The 20,620-nt window shown below is 41.2% G+C and overlaps 1 protein-coding gene across 2 annotated transcripts in view; it reads left to right on the top strand.

Annotated features, from left to right (window-relative positions):
* Window positions 1-20,620, top strand: part of ALK (ALK receptor tyrosine kinase) — a 312,254-nt gene that overhangs the window by 190,754 nt on the left and 100,880 nt on the right. For both annotated transcript variants that reach the window (XM_030499619.1, XM_030499618.1), the window contains exon 5: window positions 13,077-13,204. In XM_030499619.1, the coding sequence (XP_030355479.1) occupies window positions 13,077-13,204 (128 nt within the window). The remainder of the gene's footprint in view (window positions 1-13,076; window positions 13,205-20,620) is intronic.

Here is a 20,620-nt window from a genome sequence, read left to right as displayed (position 1 = left end):
TTCAGCCTGTTTCTGAACTACTGTCCAGAAAAGAAGAGTTTGTCACTGTGTCAGGTGAATGCATTTAACCAACAGAAAGTCATTCTAGTGTGGGTTAATGGCAAAGCTGGGATGTAGCTGGCAGTGGCTAACATGGATGTATTTGGTAGGGCTGTGGTGGACATGGAGTTACCGATTAAAACACAGTTGCTTCCAGCCTGTCGCTCATCTCTGCATATCCCACAGACTCAGGCAGCTTTAACCTCCTTCTGTCTAGAGTTTGGTATATCTTGAGGCAGTTTGCCCATAAAAACAGGAGCATCTGAAGTGCTAATTACCCAGGAGCTGGTTCACCCAAGAACAAGCTGAAACTGCACAAAACCTTTGAGCAAGGCAGAGGCAAGGGCCACTGTGGTCCACAGGCTGTTTTTTATTCAACAGTATTGATTGTTCTTGGCAGATATGGAGCCTGAGAGCTTTGTGGTTATGTTTGTTAGGGAAAATAGAGGTCATTGTGAGACTTGGATGGTCAATAAATCCGAATTTTGATAGAAAAGGCAAAATCCTTCTCTGAAGCAGGCACTCGGGCGGCCCATGTGGGAAAGCAGGGAGGGAGGAAAGAAAGGGCTGGAAATTTTGCTGTGTCTTTCCTATAAGCCTGTAGCACTCAGATTATGTTGTATTCTGTTCAGGAGATGAGGAACAGCAAGGAAACAGTCCTAGAAAACATTGCATTGAAAAATCCTCTTGATGTGATATGAAAGAGATGATTAGTGTCAGGAAATGCAGCCTTGGTGTTGCTACCCAGTTTATGCTACCTGTAGGTGAGTCGACAGTAGGTACCCTGCACACATGCTCGGCATACCTGCAGCCTTTGCTGAAGTGCTCTAAAGTTGGTGTGGGTTCATCCAGCAAAACTCATCCTTGTTCAGAGTTTGATTTTTCATGTTCAAAATAGGGTGTAGGTCAGACCCTAGGAACGGGGCCTGGATTAATTTGGCCTTTTTCACTGAGCTGGGTATTGTTAACGAAGCTTTATGGTATCCTTGAGCACCAAATATATGCTTTTATACCTAGATTCACAGAAATGTCACAATGTTTCTAGGGTCACACTGGAGTATCATAGCAGGGGCCCTTCTCCCCATTTCTTCCTTGCCAGGGAATCGTGGAATGGTTTTCTTTCCAGTCTCTGCCTAATGTGGGTGAGCTTGCAAGTGAGACTTGCTCTTTGAGGCCAAGCTCATGTTTCTGAGCTTTCCAGGTTGCTGCAGTGCATGGTCTCCTTCCCAGGATGGTGTCTAGAGGCAAGAGCTATCCCACCAAATGATACTGAATTGCAGTTACTGGCTGCTTGAATTTAAAAAACAGTTTAATGTGATACTGAGACAAATAGCATTGGCAGGACTTCTGTGCTTTGCGAATACATGAAAAGGTCTAGGTATTTATCACTAAACACTAAAAACACTCATCATGTTTTCATGCTGTTTTAAAATCACTGTTCAAAACCACCTTCAATTTCATTGGAATATTAAGACAAGGAAATGAGCTTCTTGGTTTAGGTACCTCTTTCTTTAACTGTGAGGAGCCAGTAAATTATACTAGAACACCTTATAGAGTCTGTTTTCTATGCATGTTCCCTGTCAAGGCTTTTGTTATTTATCCTCAAAGGAAGTGTGTATGCCAAGTGTTGAGACTAACAGGCAAATGTGTGTCAAGCTAAATCAAACATCTCTGTGCTCAAAGTTCTGGGGAGTTGAGATCCCAGACAGTGGCTTAAACTTGTGTTTCCAAGCAGCAGCGGATGTGGTTGGCTACTCTTAGATTCCCTTCTGGATGTTCAGCACAGCCTGCTACAATTCTTGTTCTCAAGAATATCCAATACAAAGTGAGGGATATTAGATCAGTGGCACAGGAACAGGCTCAGTACATGTGGCAAAAGTTAGACTTGAGCGTAGGCAGCATTTCTTCGATTTGGGTGTACACAGCAGATGTTATTCTCGTGTATGTTCCAAACGAGGTAAGATAGCGAGGACATTGTTACCAACTGTGAGAGCATTGTTGTGGCTGCTGCTATGCTGAAAGCTGTGCAGACTTTGCTTTCATGGTGTTTCTCTTGCTAAAGCTGACATTTCAGTTGTGAAGTGATACGGCCGTTCTGACTTCTGATGTGCCATTTGCTCTGACAAGTAGATGCTAGCCTCCCAAGTTCCATTTCTTTGAGTACACTGACCAGGTGATGGTTTTAGTCACTCTCTTCGGGTTTTTAACATTCTTCTCCATTCAGAGTTGAGTCGTACAATTTAAAGACCCCCTTCCCCAACAGGGTAACTCTTAAAATACTTGCTGTGTAAGCTGTAATGGACACAACCTTTCTGCATTCCAGGCCTCATCTTTCCCCATTCAGATGCTTCCTAGATGTTTGAAGGAAGCAAATTATATTAGAAGTTGTTCATCAGAAAATCCATCTTTCATCTTCACCCTTGCAATTTCCTCCATGTCACCCCTCAAGTTGCTTATGTATAGACATCTGTATTGTACAGTTGTATGGGAGACATTTATCTTTTTTTTTATCATGTTTCATTTAAAGAGGGGAGATTCAGATGAGCTCTGAGGCAGAAATTCTTCCCTGTGAGGGTGCTGAGGCGCTGGCGCAGGGTGCCCAGAGAAGCTGTGGCTGCCCCAGCCCTGGCAGTGTTCAAGGCCAGGTTGGACACAGGGGCTTGGAGCAACCTGCTCTAGTGGAAGGTGTCCCTGCCTGTGGCAGGGGGTTGGAACTGGATGAGCTTTATGGTCCCTTCCAACCCAAACCAGTCTGTGATTCTGAGTTTGCGCTGCATACAGCAAACCCCATACCCAATGCAGTCATATGCCTACCTCTGTGCTGCAGACAAACACTGTGAACAGCTGAAGTTATGGTGGTATTTACTGAGGATTATCCGCCAGCCTTTTTGGTTTCTGGGAATCTCTGAAATCCAGTCAGGCAATTTTTTTCTAGCCAGACAGCTTTATATGGGGTTTGATTTTAGGAGCCTCTCACAGGAGGTTTGGGATTGTCTTATAGTGGGCAGGAATGCCTGAAGTAGATGTCCTGTAAATCCTTCTGAACCTTCTGATTCGAACAGTCCTTTATCTAGTCCTTAATCTTCCTTTGAATATATTGATACCTTATTTTGATGTCTAGGTTATTAAAGCTGCTAGATAATTGCAGTATATCCCTAAAGAATACAGAGTTATCCTTCAAGAGAACAGCTGTTCTCTTAAGTAAAACCTTCCCTCTCATCTGCTCTTTCAGCCTGTGAACCTAAAATACTTCATGGCTTTTTTTCCACCATATAGATGGTGAGCAGCACAATGGTTGTACTTCCCTTTAGCTGTGTTGTGAAGAGCCATTGCTGAGTGCTGACGTAAAATCCTGCTTTAATCGGTCTCCAGACATGACTCTTGAGAACTCAGTTATTGCAGAATATGTTGCCACTACTCTTCCTTTAGAAAAGACATCCTGTCTTTCCGAAGCCTTCCCTGTACTTGACTGTAATTAAGATTAGATTATTTTCTTACTTTCAATATTTAAATAAAAAATGAAGCTACTCTCTGGCACAGCTAAGCAGTGCTGCATGTTGGGTTGAAAAGATGGAATTTCCTTCTGAACCTTAGACAATTAAATTATTCTCAAAGCATGAAATTTAATTACCCTCATCAGAAGCAGCATGATGCAGTGGATTAGGACATAGAATCAGGGAACTTTATCTCTGATCCTAGTTCTACGATCTAGTTATTGACTAGATGAGTCATGTAACCTTCCTGTGCCTCCTTTTGACCCACCTGAAAAATGAGGTGTTTGATTTCTTTGCTAAAGGGCTGTGAGGTCTGTAGAAGCATCTAAAGATGTGTTGGTTTGTGTGAATGTGAAGCATTCATGGGATTGCCGTGGCTTACATGCAACCAGCAGTTATTGCAATTTGGTTTTGTACAGTGAAACCTCATTTTTTTGGCAGTGCTGGTTTCATTAAAGGATGTGTAATCAAGCTTATCTGCAAATAGGGAGAGGACTACAAGAGGAGGTGACACTAAAGAGCCATGCATCAGGAAGGTCTCCTGAGCTATTCTTTTCACATCAGTTTTGATGCCACATCTTGGATATGATTGCTAATTGTAGCGTCCCAGGAGTGCCTCTAAGCATGAACTTCTCAAGAAGTGGAAGAAAGTTCCACCTTGCATGGTTTAACTGGGAAACAGAAAGCAAAGTTCAGTGCTAGGTGAACGTATTCCTCTGTGGAAGTTGTTTAGCTCTACTGTATTTACATTTGCAGTAGTCTCTTAACCTTGCCATTTAGTGCATTATGTTCCAGTGCAAAGGTGCCAGATCAGTCTGTTGGAAAGACTCTTGCCCTCCACCATAATGCAAAATTGCATTGTCTTTGAATCCCTCTGCAGTTCTATGCTCTTTCTTCCAAGGTCTCTGTCTGTATTAAATTCCATTAGAAGATTCATCATTTGTAATCACAAGAACTAGATTTAATTGTGAGGCTGCAATTCTTCAGTTACTTACCTGATCTAATTCTTTACAGCACTCAAATGTAAGTGTTCACATTTTCAAAGGACGGAATTTACTTTAACCAGGTTAGTAAAGCAGAATCTTTGTAACAGTGATTTTTCAACGTGACGCTCACGATGTAGATACAAAAAAAGTTAATATTTTGAGCTCTGTGGAAGTTAACAGGAAAAATAGATTTTTCATAGGTTTTATCTTCTGCCATTTTAATAAATTTGCACATGTAGAGTAGTTATGTTGTGGTCTTGTAGCATGCTCTGAATATAGAAGGAGATTCTATTACCAATGCAAACTTTCATTGTTACCTAAGAGTAAGTATAACTGAAAAAAATCCTTTATGGGCTACTTGTGTCTCACTGAACCCTAACGCCATTTCTGCCATATTGTGATATAGAATCATAGAATCAACAAGGTTGGAAAAGACCTTTAAGATCATCAAGTCCAACCATTCCCCAGCACTACCAAGGCCACCACTAACCCATGGCACTGCGGGCCTCATCTACACAGTGTGTGAACACTTGCAGTGACGGTGACTCCACCACTGCCCTGGGCAGCCTGTTCCAATGCCTGAGCACCCTTTTGGTGAAGAAATAGTTCCTAATATCCAGTCTAAACCTCCCCTGGTGCAGCTTGAGACTGTTTCCTCTTGTCCTATCATCACTTTTTGGGAGAAGAGACCAGCCACCTCCTGGCTCCATCTCCCCAGTTGTCCAGTTCTCAGTACAGCAGCTGTGCAAAAGAGCCCAGCACTGCAATCTTAAAAGGAAGGTAGAGTTAGCTTCCTTCCCAGCACATATGAGGCTATGTCATTGCAGTCTGGAGCCCAGACCTTGTTGGTCTTCTGTTCTAGGGAAGGTAATTACACAGTGTCTGACTCATCGGTCAAACCTAGCAGAATTACGGAGCATTTCCTATGGGCGGTGGTGTTACTAGTTTTATCTTGAAAGCATTAAAAGAGTAAAAGGAAAGAAAATAATTACAATTATTTAATCTTTATGGCGTCAACCCATCTTCTAAAGGCATTTTGAGGCAAGGGCAGAGAAGCATTCTTGGAACCAGTCACAGGAATGTTAAAGGTCTGCTCCAATGACACTAATAAAGGTCTTCACTGTATTTAACCTGTCACTAACTGTTCTGTCTTGCTTGTGCAAAAGGCCGTAGAAAAGGATAGAAGGACCACTGGCATTAAATCAATAGGAGAAAATGTATACCATTTTTCTTATTCACTAGAATGAGGCATGAGCAAGAGAGTTTGCATTGCAGGCTTGCACATCAAGAATTATCTCCTTTAATGCTAAATAATCTCTTACGTTAATATACAGTACCTTTATTTGTTGCCAGTTTAGAAGGTAGATCTTTCTCATGACTGCATCATCATGTGTCAAGTTCAGGCTCTGATGTCTTTTAAGTAATTTTAAGATCAGTAAATGGAAATTAATTTGAAGTTGATGATTAAAATTGATTATAAGACAGTGTATTGTGTTGTATAAAGTAATGAGAAAAGAATTTACACAGCCTCCTATGGGTCATTTTATTTTCTCCTTCTGTCTTTTAAAATTGTGTGGGCTGCTTCTTGAAAGCACTTTTTCATTTGCTGTTTGCTGCAGCCTGAAAAGCGCTGGTCTGGTTCTTCCTTTTTGCAGTGTCCAGTGATTGCTGAAGGAAAAGAAAGTCTGGAAGCAGTTTGGAGGCAAGATTAAAACCTGTTATAAACTCCTGTATAACCATGCAATGGCATGCAAGATGGAGAAAGTTACATTCTTTCACCAATTCATCTAGTAAAGGGGAAAAATTCTCTTTTGGATTCCTGATAGTTTTTAATTCTGCCCTTAGCAAAGTTTCATTCTCAAAAATCAGCTTCTAATTTTTTCCCTACCTTTGTCATATGTCGCAGGTGGATTTTGTTGTGAAATACTCTGATGCAGCTGCTGTTATTGCTGTTTAAGCTTATAATTCCCCAAAGATTGCTGAATCTTTTACCAAAGAGATAAAACTAAGTTCTTGTCAAGATAGATTGTGCTTTCCTCCCAGGCGTACCATGATAAGTTTTGGTAACAATAGGAGTGTTTTAGATGAGAGAGAGCCTGTACCTGGAGAAATAAAATTACACTTTAACTCAAGTTAGGTATGAGAAGTCTGTTAAATTCCACAGATTTTTTTCTGTGGCAAGTGGAGATGAGAGAGCAAAATGCAGCTTGTATTTGGAGAGCTATTTTCTTAAGGAGAGGAGATAGTTTGAGGTTCTTTTCTTTCCTAAGCCTCCTGTTAATAGCTTCTGGGAGTGTATAAGCTGAATTGTGACCCAGGAGGGGCCGTGCAGCTCTTCATTTCCCACACCACAGCTCAAGTGCATTTTGGCCTCATTTACTGTATCTAAGGTGACAGGATTTAAGGTTTGCTTCTTTGGTTTTTAATAATTGTTTCCATACTCTTCTCATACATCAAAGACTCTTGCTTTCAAATTGGCCTCTAAATGTGAGAAAGCAGTGACTTGATCTGAGCCAGGCTGGCATAATGTTCTGGGTGAAACTTAACTCCCGCCTAGGGGCTGGTGCAAGCTGACAGTGCTCTGTACTGAAGGTACAGGTGGCAACACAGGTGGTCAGGCTGGCTGACAGCAAGGAAATTAATTCTACCTTCCAGATGTAGATGGCTGTCACAAAGATGATTGCTGTACATGAGATGTCAAGTCCCAAATCTTGCTGGATTGGAACACTTTGAAACCTCTCTTTAGCAGGATGAAAGAGCACCCAGTGAGTATGTATGTGTTAATTGGATTCAAAAATCACTTACCCATGAAGACAGAGAAATGCAGGGTGCAAGTGTTCTGGGTTGAGATTTTACTTACGAGTTCTAGCAGTTAATTAGTGCTGGCATTACCCAGAGGAGCATGCAAAATGGCATCTAAAGTATTAGTATATTGATTAGAATTAATCAAGAATGTGTTCCTCCTGGAGCTGCACACTGCAGGAACAACCGAGGAGTGTCTGAACTATAAATATCTCTTGGAAATTAAGTTGCCATGAAAACTGGATGATGGCTTCTGAAACTGGGTAACTATATGTGAAATAGAAGCCGGGGAGCAAAACCTGGTACCTGGCAAACTTGAGTCATGAATTGGGAGGTTTTAAGAAAGGTTAAGTTACAGAGAAGTACTCTGGTTTGTTCAGGATCTAACACGTAACCCTTGCAGGGCTGCATGAGGTCCAAGGTGGAGAATAACACACTGTGTTCAGGTCTATCAGAAGCATTTTCTGTTTTGGAGAAGAATGATACAGCCTTGTAAGCAGAGCAGCCCTGCAGAAAAGGACTTGGGGGTGTTGGTTGACGAGAAGCTTAACATGAGCCGGCAGTGTGCGCTTGCAGCCCAGAAAGCCAACCGTATCCTGGGCTGCATCAAAAGAAGCGTGACCAGCAGGTCAAAGGAGGTGATCCTGCCCCTCTACTCTGCTCTTGTGAGACCCCACTTGGAGTACTGCGTACAGTTCTGGTGTCCTCAACATAAAAAGGACATGGAGCTGTTGGAGCGAGTCCAGAGGAGGGCCACGAGGATGATAAGAGGGCTGGAGCACCTCCCATATGAAGACAGGCTGAGAAAGTTGGGGCTGTTCAGCCTGGAGAAGAGAAGTCTGCGTGGTGACCTCATAGCAGCCTTCCAGTATCTGAAGGGGGTCTACAAGGATGCTGGGGAGGGACTCTTCCTTAGGGACTGTAGTGGTAGGACAAGGGGTAATGGCTTCAAACTTAAACAGGGGAAGTTTAGATTAGATATAAGGAAGAAGTTCTTTACAGTGAGGGTGGTGAAGCACTGGAATGGGTTGCCCAGGGAGGTTGTGGATGCTCCATCCCTGGCGGTGTTCAAGGCCAGGTTGGACAGAGCCTTGAGCCACATGGTTTAGGGCAAGGTGTCCCTGCCCATGGCAGGGGGGTTGGAACTAGATGATCTTAAGGTCCTTTCCAACCCTTACGATTCTATGATTCTATGATTCTAAGAGAAACTCTGGGTGTTGCCCAGGCTTTCTTTTAAGCAATAAATTCTCTCCAGATGATATACGCAGGTCTGAACTTTTCTAAGGTTTGTAAATATTTGAATCTAGGATTTTGAGCTACTGTGTCACTGAAGACCAGGATGTTATTAGCTTCTGTCCAAATCTCTGTATATGGCAGGTTAAAGATATCTGAACCAACTTCTTACTGTAACTTCAGTGAAGGTCCTGTTGAGTGGCTGTATCAAGACACTGAGCAGTGCCTAAACAATGCAGTATAGTGTGTTGCTGTACAGCATAAAGGATTAAATATTAAACTGTGATCTTTTTTATTGCTTGAGGCAGTATCTAGAGTGATTATCATGGTCATTATAGCTAGTGTTGTGGTAAAAAAGGGTTTTGCTATTGAAGGCTGTGTCAAATGATAGCTGTGTGCGCAGTAACTGGTGCCTTTGCCCTTGCGGTTGTCAGCTTACCAGGCTGATTCATCACTCTGTAGAGTGCTTGGAGGTTATGCAGAGGATAACAGGAGCAATCTGTTATCTGCTGTAATTTGCTTTGGGGACCCACGTTTCACAGAGTTGCAGAATGGTCAAGGTTAGAAGGAGCCTCTGAGATTGACTAGGCCAACTTCCCTGCTCAGTGCAGGTGAGCTAGAACAGGTTACCCAGAGCCATATGAGGTTTTGAATATCTCCAAGCACTCCAGATGTGTCTCCTCAGTGCAGAATAGAGAGGAAGAATCACCCCAGTGCAGCCCAGGAAGCTATTGTCCTTCCTGGTCACTGAGGACACATTGCTAGCTCATGTTCAGCATTTTGTCCACCAGGACCTGTGAGTCTTGCAAAGGCACTTTCCAGGCTGTGCTGGTGCATGGGGTTGTTCCTCCCCAGAAGCAGCACTTTGCATTTCCCTTTATTGAACTTCATGAGGTTCCTGTTGGCCCAGATTTCCAGCCTGTCAGGGCCCCTCTCAGTGGCAGCCCAAGCATCCTGTGTATCAAACACTCCTCCCAGTTTGGCTGGAAGCTTGCTGATGATGCAGCCTGTCCCATTATCCAGGTCATTAATGAAGACAGAAGACATTATTGGCCCAGAGATCTACAACTAGTGATTGCCAGAGGTATTACCACTAGTGACTGGCCTCCAGTTGGACTTTGTACCACTGATGATAACCCTCTAAGCCTGGCAGTTCAGTCAGTTTTCAGTCCACCTCACTGTCCACTTCCATAGTCTGTACTTCCATCATTTTGTCACTGAGGATGGGATGGGAGACAGCATTGAAAACCTTAATAAAGTCAAGATAAGCGACATCCACTGCTCCCCTCATTAACCAAGCCGACCATCTCAGCATAGAAAGCTATCTGGTTGGTTAAGTATGATTTGATGAAGAGGTTCCACATGTAATGTTTCCCCATTTATCTCAAAAGATAAAAAAAAGACTGAAGTAATTGCTAAAACGCTTTCTAAAATTAGATTTGTAACATGTAGGCCTCTAATACAAATTTAATAAAGCTACTACTGCTTAACATCTGATGCGTATCTGTTATGCTGAAGTAGATTTTGCCCGGTAGACTGTAGTACAGGAAAGGAGTATGAGTCTGTTAAATACAGGGTGTTGTATGGAAAGGTCTGGAGATCAGAGTCCCTGTTCTGCCACAGAATAACAGCAGGATTGACTCCCATCTAGATTTGCTTGTGGGTCTCTACTACCCAGTGGCTATTATTAATGTCCCTGATAAATCCACCAGTTAGCATAATCTTTAGTTTATTTATTTTTGTCTCTCTGAAGAAAGAGTCTGATACTTGGGATTTCTTTTCCCATGAATCTTTGACTCCCAGACAACCTATTGTAGGAATTTGTACCACAAAATGTGAGTATATTTTGTAATGAATCTGGACTTGAGTGAGTCTGCCTTTTCCAATCATGCATTGTGGTGATATAAAATACCTGCCTGGCAACCACTCTGGGAGTTAATAAAGTTTCTGTGGTAAACTATGAGAGGCCTGAGAATTTCAAACTAAAGTTATTGCACCAGTAACTCAGAAAAGCAATTCCTAAAACTCCTGGCACATTTATCCAGAGGGTTAGCAGTAGCACAGAAATGGAAATCATTGTTGAGAGTCACAGCGTACTTGGAATTAAAATCCATCAGTCTTCTGAAGCTGAGGAGAACGATTTTCATGACATACAGATGCTTCTGTATTTCATAATCAGAATTAAACCTAGGGTGGATTTCTACTCTATTTGTAGGGAAATTCAAATCCTCTATTCCTTATAATATGCCTAACTTGAGATGACATGAAAAGAAATAACACACTCACAAGCTAGGCATTTAAAGTACTCTCAATGCTTTACTTAATTTCATTCCAGTAACAGCAGATTTATCTATTAGGGGGAGGGGGACAGAAAGGGAGCGAGGATGCCAACATCCTCTTCTTAAGCAGGAACCTTGAGCGCAGAATTCAGAAGATGAGATGTGGGAATAAAAAGTAACGGTAAATAAAAAGTGGAACTTAGCAGTCTAGTTTCACTTCTCTTGCTGGACGAGGAGGGAGGAAGAAACCTAGTAAATCATTAAAAAGCAGTGTTTGCTTTTGAGTTGCAGGTTGAACTGCATTAGCTGTTGGCAGAATCTTTATACAGCTCCTGCTGTGGACTTTCCTGCAGGTCCTTAACATACCTGTTGGCAGCTTCCTTGCCTGCTGGGAATTTTGTCCAGTGGACATGGAGCAAAGAAAAGTCTTCTAGCAGGAAGCAGTATAGGGTCTGCGATTTGGGATTGATCCTTTCTTGGAGCACACACAAGTGATGGTTGGTTGGTGGAAATGTCCTGTACATACGTTGTTGTATCTCCTTTCAGAAGTGTGTCTTAACCTGATAACACCCAGATTTACACGTACTTCTGGAGAAGGAGGTTCTTGCTATGGATTCCAGATAAACCGTGTGGTTTCTTTTGTTCAGAACACCTGTTCCAGTGGGTTCCCTTCCCAAGAAAAATGTGGTCTTGTGCACAGCTCATGTATAAGCACAGACCCATAGTGTGTGGGGTGATGGGGGTAACTTGATGAGGAAATATCTTTGTAAAAGCAATGAAAAATGTTTCGCCCCAGCCCATTATATCAACTAGAAATACTTCCAGTCTTCCTCAAAAATACTTAATATTGGTGTTTGAAAGCAACTTAAGGAAACACAATAAGTTTTTTGTTCTCATCTTTTAAAAATAGCAGTTAGAGGTGTAATAAAGAGCATTTCCTGATATGCTTTATTAGATCCCTGTTGTGGTGTTTGGCTCCAGCTGACCAGTTACGGGATGGAACATGGTCATGTTTATTGTTAGTGAGCAGGTACTGAGTAAACTGCAATGAAATGGGTGCGGGGCTCTTTATCACTGCTGAAGTAGTAATACACATCCCTTGGCAAGCAGCCCTTCACAAATGGTGTCAACAAGGGGTTTTACTGGCAGGCTGTGCCCAAGGGGGAAAGGTTAAATGGGCCAGAATATGTTATCATCCCAGTATTTTATTCCTTAAAATTTTTCCTCGCAGATCAGAATTCCAGTGTCTTGGGGAAAAAACATATACTTACATTTTACTGTCTGCCTTTAGCCATTTCTTACTGGGTAGAGAATGTTTGAAAGTTAAAGGGTGACGTGCAAGAGCTGAGGGTGTAGGAGAAGTTCTTGTGCTGCTTGGCCAGGGTGTTTCAGGTGGAGCAGCATACTTAGCTGATCAGAGGGGAGAAGGTGGACATTCAAGGCAGCCAGGCCTTGATGTCTTCTAGTGTCTCAGAGTAAATTAAGCTCATACAGACTTTTTGTTGTCATTTACTCTTGGCAGCAAGCAGACTAAATTGAAACACTCTTGGAGTGTTGATGTTAGTCTTCAGGGTTGCTAATCCTAATCCAGTTCCTTAGTTCCTTGATTAACTTGGTAGGACTTTTTGTTTGTTTGGGAACTGGGGGGAGGAGGAAGTGTGAAGAGGAGAAATGGCGTGTTTTATTTGTAGTGCTTCAGGTATGTGTGGATGTTCCAGCCAGCTGCATTAGAAGCAAAGCATGTTAACTCAACCAGCCACACAGTGCTGGGAATTACAGCTATCGTGCAAGCCCTGGAGACTGGCTTATTGCCTGAGTGATTAAGAGACTTTGCCGGTGAGAACCAGGAGGAGCATTATTTAGAGAGGGTGTACATGTGCAGAGCAGATTCCACAGCTTGCTTTGCAAAGAAAGTGAGGCTTCTTTTAAACAGCAGGCAGACATCTGTGAGAAATCTGGGAGCACCGAAGTGTGACAGAAGAGAGCAATAAGCTACCATTTAGCTGGGTTTTCCACACCTTAGCTGGGTGGAAATCTTGGTGCTTAGAAGCTTGCTATTGCAAAATCCATGGGAGGGAAAGGCCCTGACCATGGAGCACCATGAGGGGAGCAAGGGCTGGGGTTAGGAGGCACGCTATGACTAGTCCTATGTGGAGCTGCTGCTCTGGGGGATGTGGTCCTTGTAAAGTAGCCTTTCTTACTGCTCTTTTTTGTTCTTTCCTCTCACTGTATGGTGAGACCAGATGGGTGCTGCTTCAAAGGAGAGTTGGACATCTAGAGAAACCATTTCGGATCTCACTGGAGTATGTTGCTTATGGGAACAAGAGCGTAGCGGCTATAGATTCCTTTGCAATGAAGAACTGCAGTACAGGTAACGTAGAGTGTTTTATTGCTTCTAGCTCATAGTCTTTCGATGCCTTTTTTGGAGAGGAGCATGATTCCTGGCTGTTAGAGAACCTGCACAGAATTAAAGCTTCTTGTCAAATCACTTGTTTGATTGTGATGGCTTTTGACCATCCTGATAACAAATTTCAGGGTTGTGTTTGTAAACAGCAGTGGAAAACATGATTCTAATAAACCTTTCTTTGGCCATGTTCCAAAGCAGTTATTGCAGAGTAACCCCTAATAGCTCAATGTAGTGCGTGGAATTTTAATAATGGGCAACCTTAATGGGGTTACTTCTTTAAATACAAGCTCCATTATCAATTCAGGTATGTAAATTTAGTGCTTCATGCCACAAGCAGCTGCATTTTAGTTTTGCCAGCTTTATGGAGCTTGTGAATCATACTGAAATCTTTAGGTGGAGTGTCAGTGAAGAATATTATTACTTACAGCACTTAACACATTTCATCCATTTTATTTATTTGGAGTTCTGCTGAGCTGAGATGCATATCCTTCTTTTCAGTCTGTGTAGGACAGGGAAATATGTTGGAAAATATGTGTTGTTTTGGTTATTTATGTTACTCTCCACAAAGGTCTGTTGCATTAAGGGGTTCATTGCACTGTCCATACATAAAGGTGATCTCTAAGCTCCAACAAGGAATAGCCTGACATTGTGTTGAAAGCACAAGGCATGTCAGACAGGATGAACCTGTTCTGCTGATGATGTACAGAACACGTCTTGGTAGCTCTCTAAGGCTGACAAGCAAGTGTTTCAGTTCCGCAGAACAAAAAAGTGAATGAGACAGAAGTCATTCAAATCCACGGTGCTTTGGGAATTCATTGCAACAAATTTTATGGCAGACTGGGGGGAGATCTTCAGCTCCCATGAAGGTACAGGAATTCTTCTCTTGGGAGCATTTGAAGGAGAGCCATAAGTGATGGACAGCTGAGTGAAAGGATAATATTGGCTGAGTGAGCTCATTCCAATACTGGGCACTGCTCTGTAGATGACAGATGTCAGTTGCTGAGGCTATTAAGACATATTGTGAGCAAAAGAAGGAACAAATCTTCCCCTTTTGTCTACAGATTTGTAACAATTGGCTACTCCCCTGCTCTGCTCACAGGACACAGCATATGAGTAACACCACCAGGGAATAAAACTACTTGTTCTTTTTTCAGTGGGTTGATACCACTAAGCATTTTACACCCAGCTGAAGATGTGGTGCTGTGACATTTTACAAGAACGAAGGTGGTGATGAGCAGCCAAGGGCAGCACCTTAGGCTTGGAGGAAATAGGGAAAGCAATAAGAAAAGATTAATTTAAATCTAATTTTTCTGCAGCTATTAGAAGCCTTTGGGCAGCTTAGCTGTTTTCATACCTTAATGTCATTAAAACACCTAAAGCATGGGTAAACTTGGGAAAGAAGCATCTGAGAAGCAGTAACAAGCCTTCAGCCTAATTTTTCTAAGCCTTTTGAAGACCACAGGCACAATTTAAAAATTAAGGCTCCCAGACAGGAAAACGGGCTGCCATTTCCATAAGTCGATACAGGTTTGGATCTAAATTAGATGCCAACAGGGGCTTGAAGAAAGTAGAAGTTTGAGGTTGGGATTTGCTTCTGAGCATTGGAAATTCCATGGGTTTTTTTGAGTTCTTTAATCATGGAAAAGGTGAGATTTTTATTGCACTTGAACTGGAAAAAAAAAATTAGGTACTGATAAAATTCGAAATTCTAAATCTAAATATTCTAGATTCATATCCCATCTAACCGAAAATTGTAGAGTGGAAACATAACTGTCATTTCAATGTCTTAATTGTGCTCCATGTTTCCCTTTCTTCATTCAGTTGTGCAGCAGATTAGAAAATCAAAGTGATCTGTCATTGGGTATCTTCACATTTCCCAATTCCATATAATCCTTCTTGATTGGCGTAGCTTGATAGAAAAAAGGAAAGCCCTTGCAGATTGAGGGGTTTCCTTTGGTTTTGGTAGGTTTTGTGGGTTGGGGTTTTTTGTTTGGGGTTCTTTTTGGGGGGTGGTGAGGGGGTGTTTTGTTTTGGTTTTGTTGATTTCTTTTATGCTCAGGATAGGCCCAAACTGTATTTGGTGCATCTCTTATCATTTCTGTAGTCCAGGGCTGTAGTCCAAGGGCTTGTTAGCCCATGACAGTTGTAAGTGCTTTTGGTTTTATTACAGAAAGTTTTCCTGAGCCCTAGGATTAGATTCCGATCAGAAAGCCCCTACAGTCAATAGAAAGGCTTCTTGGAACTCTACAGGTTTTGGATCAGAACAGTTAACAGGTAGCATTACCCAGCATCCTACAGCCAATTGACTTTCAATTACTGTCTTAAATGTGGAACAGATGGTGTTTGTCAGTGTGTAAAACCTAAACTATTGATTATCTCATTTTCTTCCTTACAACTTACTGTTAAACAAGTGCAGTATCCAAAGCAAAAAAGAATAAAAAAATAATTGCAGAGAAGTAATATTAATTTAATAATGCAAGTTAAGAAATTGTTCCTTCTGCAAGTGAAGTAATTAGTACAGTGGCATTTTATAGTTGATGGTAATTTCTAGTAATAAAAATAGAGTTCATTTCCTAAGTAATGTATTGACTTATTAATGATATTTAATGGGTTTCCTACTGATTTTTTACTGCAGTTGTAAATGAATTAATTTGCTAACTTATTTCCAAAAGTCTTAATTAAAGTACTTAGTAGTAAGCACAAGTGAATGACAAGGCGTTGTTTTACTTAGCAGTGTTTGATTTACCAGTTCGAAGTAACTTTTAAAGTAAGGGGCATGGAGATCAAATGCTTCTAAAACATGTTAAAGGTTTAATGATGCTCTGAGGCTGCTAAAAGCAGTTATTTCAGACATTCAGCCTGTCCAAGAAGCAGCACTTAGCTTTCAAGTTTTCAACCTCTGTAAGCAGCATAAAAAACATATTTATTTTGGAGAGGAAGAAAAGGCGTAGTGTTAAGTTAATGATTCTGTCTACTCAGCCACAGCGTTTTTCAGTAGCTACTGAAAGTACTTAGGAACACACTCATTGCCTTTAGAGCTGGTAAGTAGTTAGTTCTGTAATGATCTCATAGTTATACATATGCAGATTCCTGGAAGTTGAAGTTAAGGTTGTACTAAAAGCAAAATCCTTGATCCAAAGCAGAGGACTGCTCCAGAAAGGAAGAATTTTGAAGACTTGAAGGTGATTTTACTGGAAAAAGATAGGGAAGAGTAAGAATATGGACTTGCAACATATATGAAGAAATATGAGCAACTGTCAGGTAGAGTTTTTCGTGATCCCATTTGATAAAACATCTAGCAACAGATCTATGAATCAACTGCAGGAAATCAATAAGGGCTTTCTCCAAACAGGATTACTTACGTATGTGAATCATTACTGAAATCATGTTTTTGTGTATTCAGACAAAACCCGAATATATATCATTTCAGTTTTCCCACATAGGCTCACTTGCTGCAGTTTGTCTTATAAATTAATTTGCTGACAGGATGTTGTGGTTAGCTGAACTTAACAAAATACCAGTGAGGCCCTTTTCAAAATGAATTCTTGATGCTTCCTACTGGAAAATTGCCTAGAAAAGTTAACATCTTTGAAACCAAGAACGGAAATAGTATCAGTGTATCTGATAGAAACGTAGAAGAGCCCAGGTTGGAAGAAGTTCTTTACTGTGAGGGTGGTGAGGCACTGGAACAGGTTGCTCAAGTCATGAATGCTCCATCCGTGGCAGTGTTCAGGGCCAGGCTGCACAGAGCCTTGGGTGACATGGTCTAGTGTGAGGTGTCCCTGTTCATGACAGGGGTTGGAGCTGGATGATCTGAAGGTCCTTTCCAACCCTTACTGTTCTATGATCTGCTCCAGCCTTTCATGGGAAATGGAGCCTAAATGAGATTATCAGGCACCCTGACCTGCTGCATCTTGAAAACCTCCGGTGATGGGGACTCCACCACGTCCCTGAGGAGGTTGTTCTAGTGATTGTTCTCACGGGTTTCTAATTGAAGTCCCGCATGACACAAAGCTAATTTAGATGTTAATAATTATTAATTCATAAAGAATTTTGTGTAACTTTTAAGTAAGTTTCACTTGAGTAAAATTGCAAGATGTTTCCAGAAGATTTATGAAGCAACTAACTTAATGGTGTCGATATTTTTTAATTATTCATTATTTGCTTAGTTGTAATTAGGGGATATTGGAGAGAAGATATATCCCTTCAGTGGAACCAGCAATGTCATCTTACATGGTGTGGAGATCCATCACTGCCCAGAAATTCAGGGGAACGGGTGAACGCAACAGTATTGTGCCTTTGTTATAAACCTGAAAAATGGCCATGATTAGCAAAGAAAAAGTAGTCTTAAATTTCAGAAGTAGTTGTCTCTATTTGAGGTTTAGGACCAACATTTACCATAATACTTACTTGGCCTATCCTGGTCATTTCTGTGTATAGGAAGCTGGAAAATTTCCTTTGGCATTACTGCCGTGGTTAAAGAGCTTGTTAAGCCAGAGGACAGATCCAGAGTTAATTGAAGTCAGTGGGAGTTATTCAGTATGTTTGGATTAAATCCTGAGTATCCTTAATTTGAAAAAAATAAATCTATAAATTAGGCAGATTGGCTGCATTTTCTTTGGAGTGGCCTGTGCTATTTATACAGTTCCACTGAGCTGGTTTTCCTGCGGAGTTAATTTCACTAAGTAGGCATTTGGAAAAGCCTTACTATTTTAAGAATATTTGCCTCCAAATTCTTTGGCAACCACCTTCCTCCCCATTCACCTCTGCTCCCCCATGAGGTATGACTGATTCCTCTAACTTCAGGTTGTATGCCAAAAAACCATCCCTAACTGGTAGTGTTTTAATCCTCTACGTATCTTGTGTTGGAGAAAAAAGCTGCTTTACAGATGAGTGTGGTGGCTGTAGGGAAGTTAAATCATTTTAAGATAATTCCAAAGTGAAAATTAGTTCACTTGTGGTTTGTACCCATTTAAGTAGAATAAATTTAATGCGCTTGTTATGGGGCTTATCTTTGTTTTCATTTTTCATTTCATCTTTTTCAAATTAAGTTATAGTAACGCCAGGAATAAAAAATTAAGCAAATTTACTCTTAATATTGCTTCTAGAAAAGGCACAGTAACTCAATTAGTGGTAGAGTAGCTTCTTACAGTAATGAATTAGTGATTATGCATTTCTGTTGCTGACTGCGAGCACCTACTTCTTGCAGAGCCAAATTTAGACAGTGATGGTTATGTTAAATAATCTATTTAGAAAATTAGTGTACTCACTAAAGGCAGGGGGAGGGGGAAAATGAACCCAAATATCTAGAGCGTTTGGTTTTTGTAGGTCTGTCGTGTATGTTGGTGAGTTGGTACCTAGCGTTCTGTTGTTTAGTAATCAACTGATGATATATGTGGAGGTTTTAAGATATGAGGAGGGGAGTTACAGAGAAATCTTTCAGGTAGTGGAATAATGCGTATAACCTGGTCTTTGAAACTGATGACTTCGTACAGAAGGTGGGAAGGCTGGATGGAATCTGCCACAGCAGGACCCAGTGTGGGTGTTTCTTAGACAATCTTACCAGAGTGGGCAGGTTTGTCTAACTCTGAATTTAAAAAAGGTTAGATGATTTGGGTTAAGAAACACCATTGAGAAATCACAGCATTGAGAAATCTCAGCCTTGAAAATCCAAAACTTTACTAACCAAAAGAGAAGGGCCTGCTCAAAGGAGGTACTGGAAATAGTTAAGACACTGAAAATCCCTCAGTTCCCCTGCAAATGTTGACAGTTGTGGGTCTTAAGTACTTTTTAACACCTTGAAGAATTGGCCCATACATTATCTTTTTAATGCTTTATATGATTTTTATCCTGACCTTCTCCCTTAATTAAGGCTTATTTCAACAGGGGAACCATTGATTCAGTGAAAGAAAATGAACTCTGTAATCTGCTTTCCCCAAATTGAACTTATTTTTATTACTATTAATTGCTGCCACTTAGTTCTTGTGATGTTTTAACTGCTTGGATTTATTGAAACAATCATAGCATTCACTATTACCACTTGAGAAATGGGGAGGACAGTGATGATTTACAGATGACCCAATGATTTTAAACCAGTATTACTCCAGATTGAAAGATTTATGCAAGCTGATTCCATTGTGTAAGTAGATGACAGTCTTCTCTCTCCCTTTTTCTTTCCGTAATAAACCCCTACCTTTCAAAAGACTGCTGGCCTGTAACAAAGGGTGTGCAAAACCTTGATTTTGCTCTGAGTTTTGTTTTATATAGATCCGTGAAGGTCTGTGTTAACTGTAAGAAGGGTTTTTGATTTAAACAGGACTGATGTTTGAAGATGTTAAGACCTGGCTGTGCAACTTGATTCATGTTTGTGAAGAATGACAATGGTCTTTGAGAAGAGGTGAGAGACATCAGGGAAGCTTGGAAAGTCAGAACAGAAGAGGGAGATGATCAAGCAAAAAGAGTAGGAATCAGACTGCACGAGCAAAGGGATAAATGAGAGAGATGAAGAAAGGAGAGATGATGATAAACCAGTAACACTGGAAACAAATGACAGGATATCAGGTGGGAATAATTGGACTAGATAGTGAAAATGATTAAAGCGTTTGACCAGTTAGAAAAGGATTGGAATAAATGTTTACAATCCAATTAATTAACTAGAGCAATCAAACTTAATCAGATAGGCACTCCGTCACCAAGACTGAACTACCTAGAGGGATATCTGTTGAACTGGCAAAGAAACCAAGTAGGACTGAGGGCAATTCAGTGAATTTTGAAAACCGAATAAAATGCAAAAGGATTGATAATTAACATCTAAACTTATCAAATGCAAAGGTAAATACGTGGGATGTTCAGGTGGAAGCTAGTCCCTTTTTCTGGCATGACTCAGCAGAGCCTGAGGGGCATTGATGAGCAAGGTAGTTTGTTCTTGTTTTGAAGAACAGGAATAAAATGATGGCACAAGGAGGAAAGAAAATTTTCTGTGTGTGCTTCCAGGTTGTAGAAGGGGAAATAATGTCAGAAGCAAAAACCTTATTTTTTTAAAAGCCTTCATAAGTGTCATACATACCAACACTGGATTCTGAGGAACCACTGCTCTTCAATGGCGCAACGCATACGAGATTGAGGACAGGTAGAACTCCTCTTTCTTTACCACAGTGAAGTGTTCTTTAGATTTTGGCTCAGGACACTTCAATACCTCAGGGCTTATCTTGTGCAGTATTCAAGTTCAGCTTGTTCTCTGCGTCTGAGAGGTCTCATTGCACATCTGCCCCAGTCTTGCTGTAAGACCCGGTCCAGCTCTTCCCTTTCCTTGCCCCAGACTTTCCTCTTTCCACCTCAGGGAGCTCTGCTTGCTTTGTCATGCTGTTCTGTTTGTGCATG

The sequence above is a fragment of the Strigops habroptila genome, chromosome 10 (genome assembly GCF_004027225.2).
Source record: "Strigops habroptila isolate Jane chromosome 10, bStrHab1.2.pri, whole genome shotgun sequence".
NCBI classification, from domain to species: domain Eukaryota; kingdom Metazoa; phylum Chordata; class Aves; order Psittaciformes; family Psittacidae; genus Strigops; species Strigops habroptila.
Note: the sequence above shows the minus strand (reverse complement) of the source record. Positions and strands in the feature narration are given on the sequence as shown.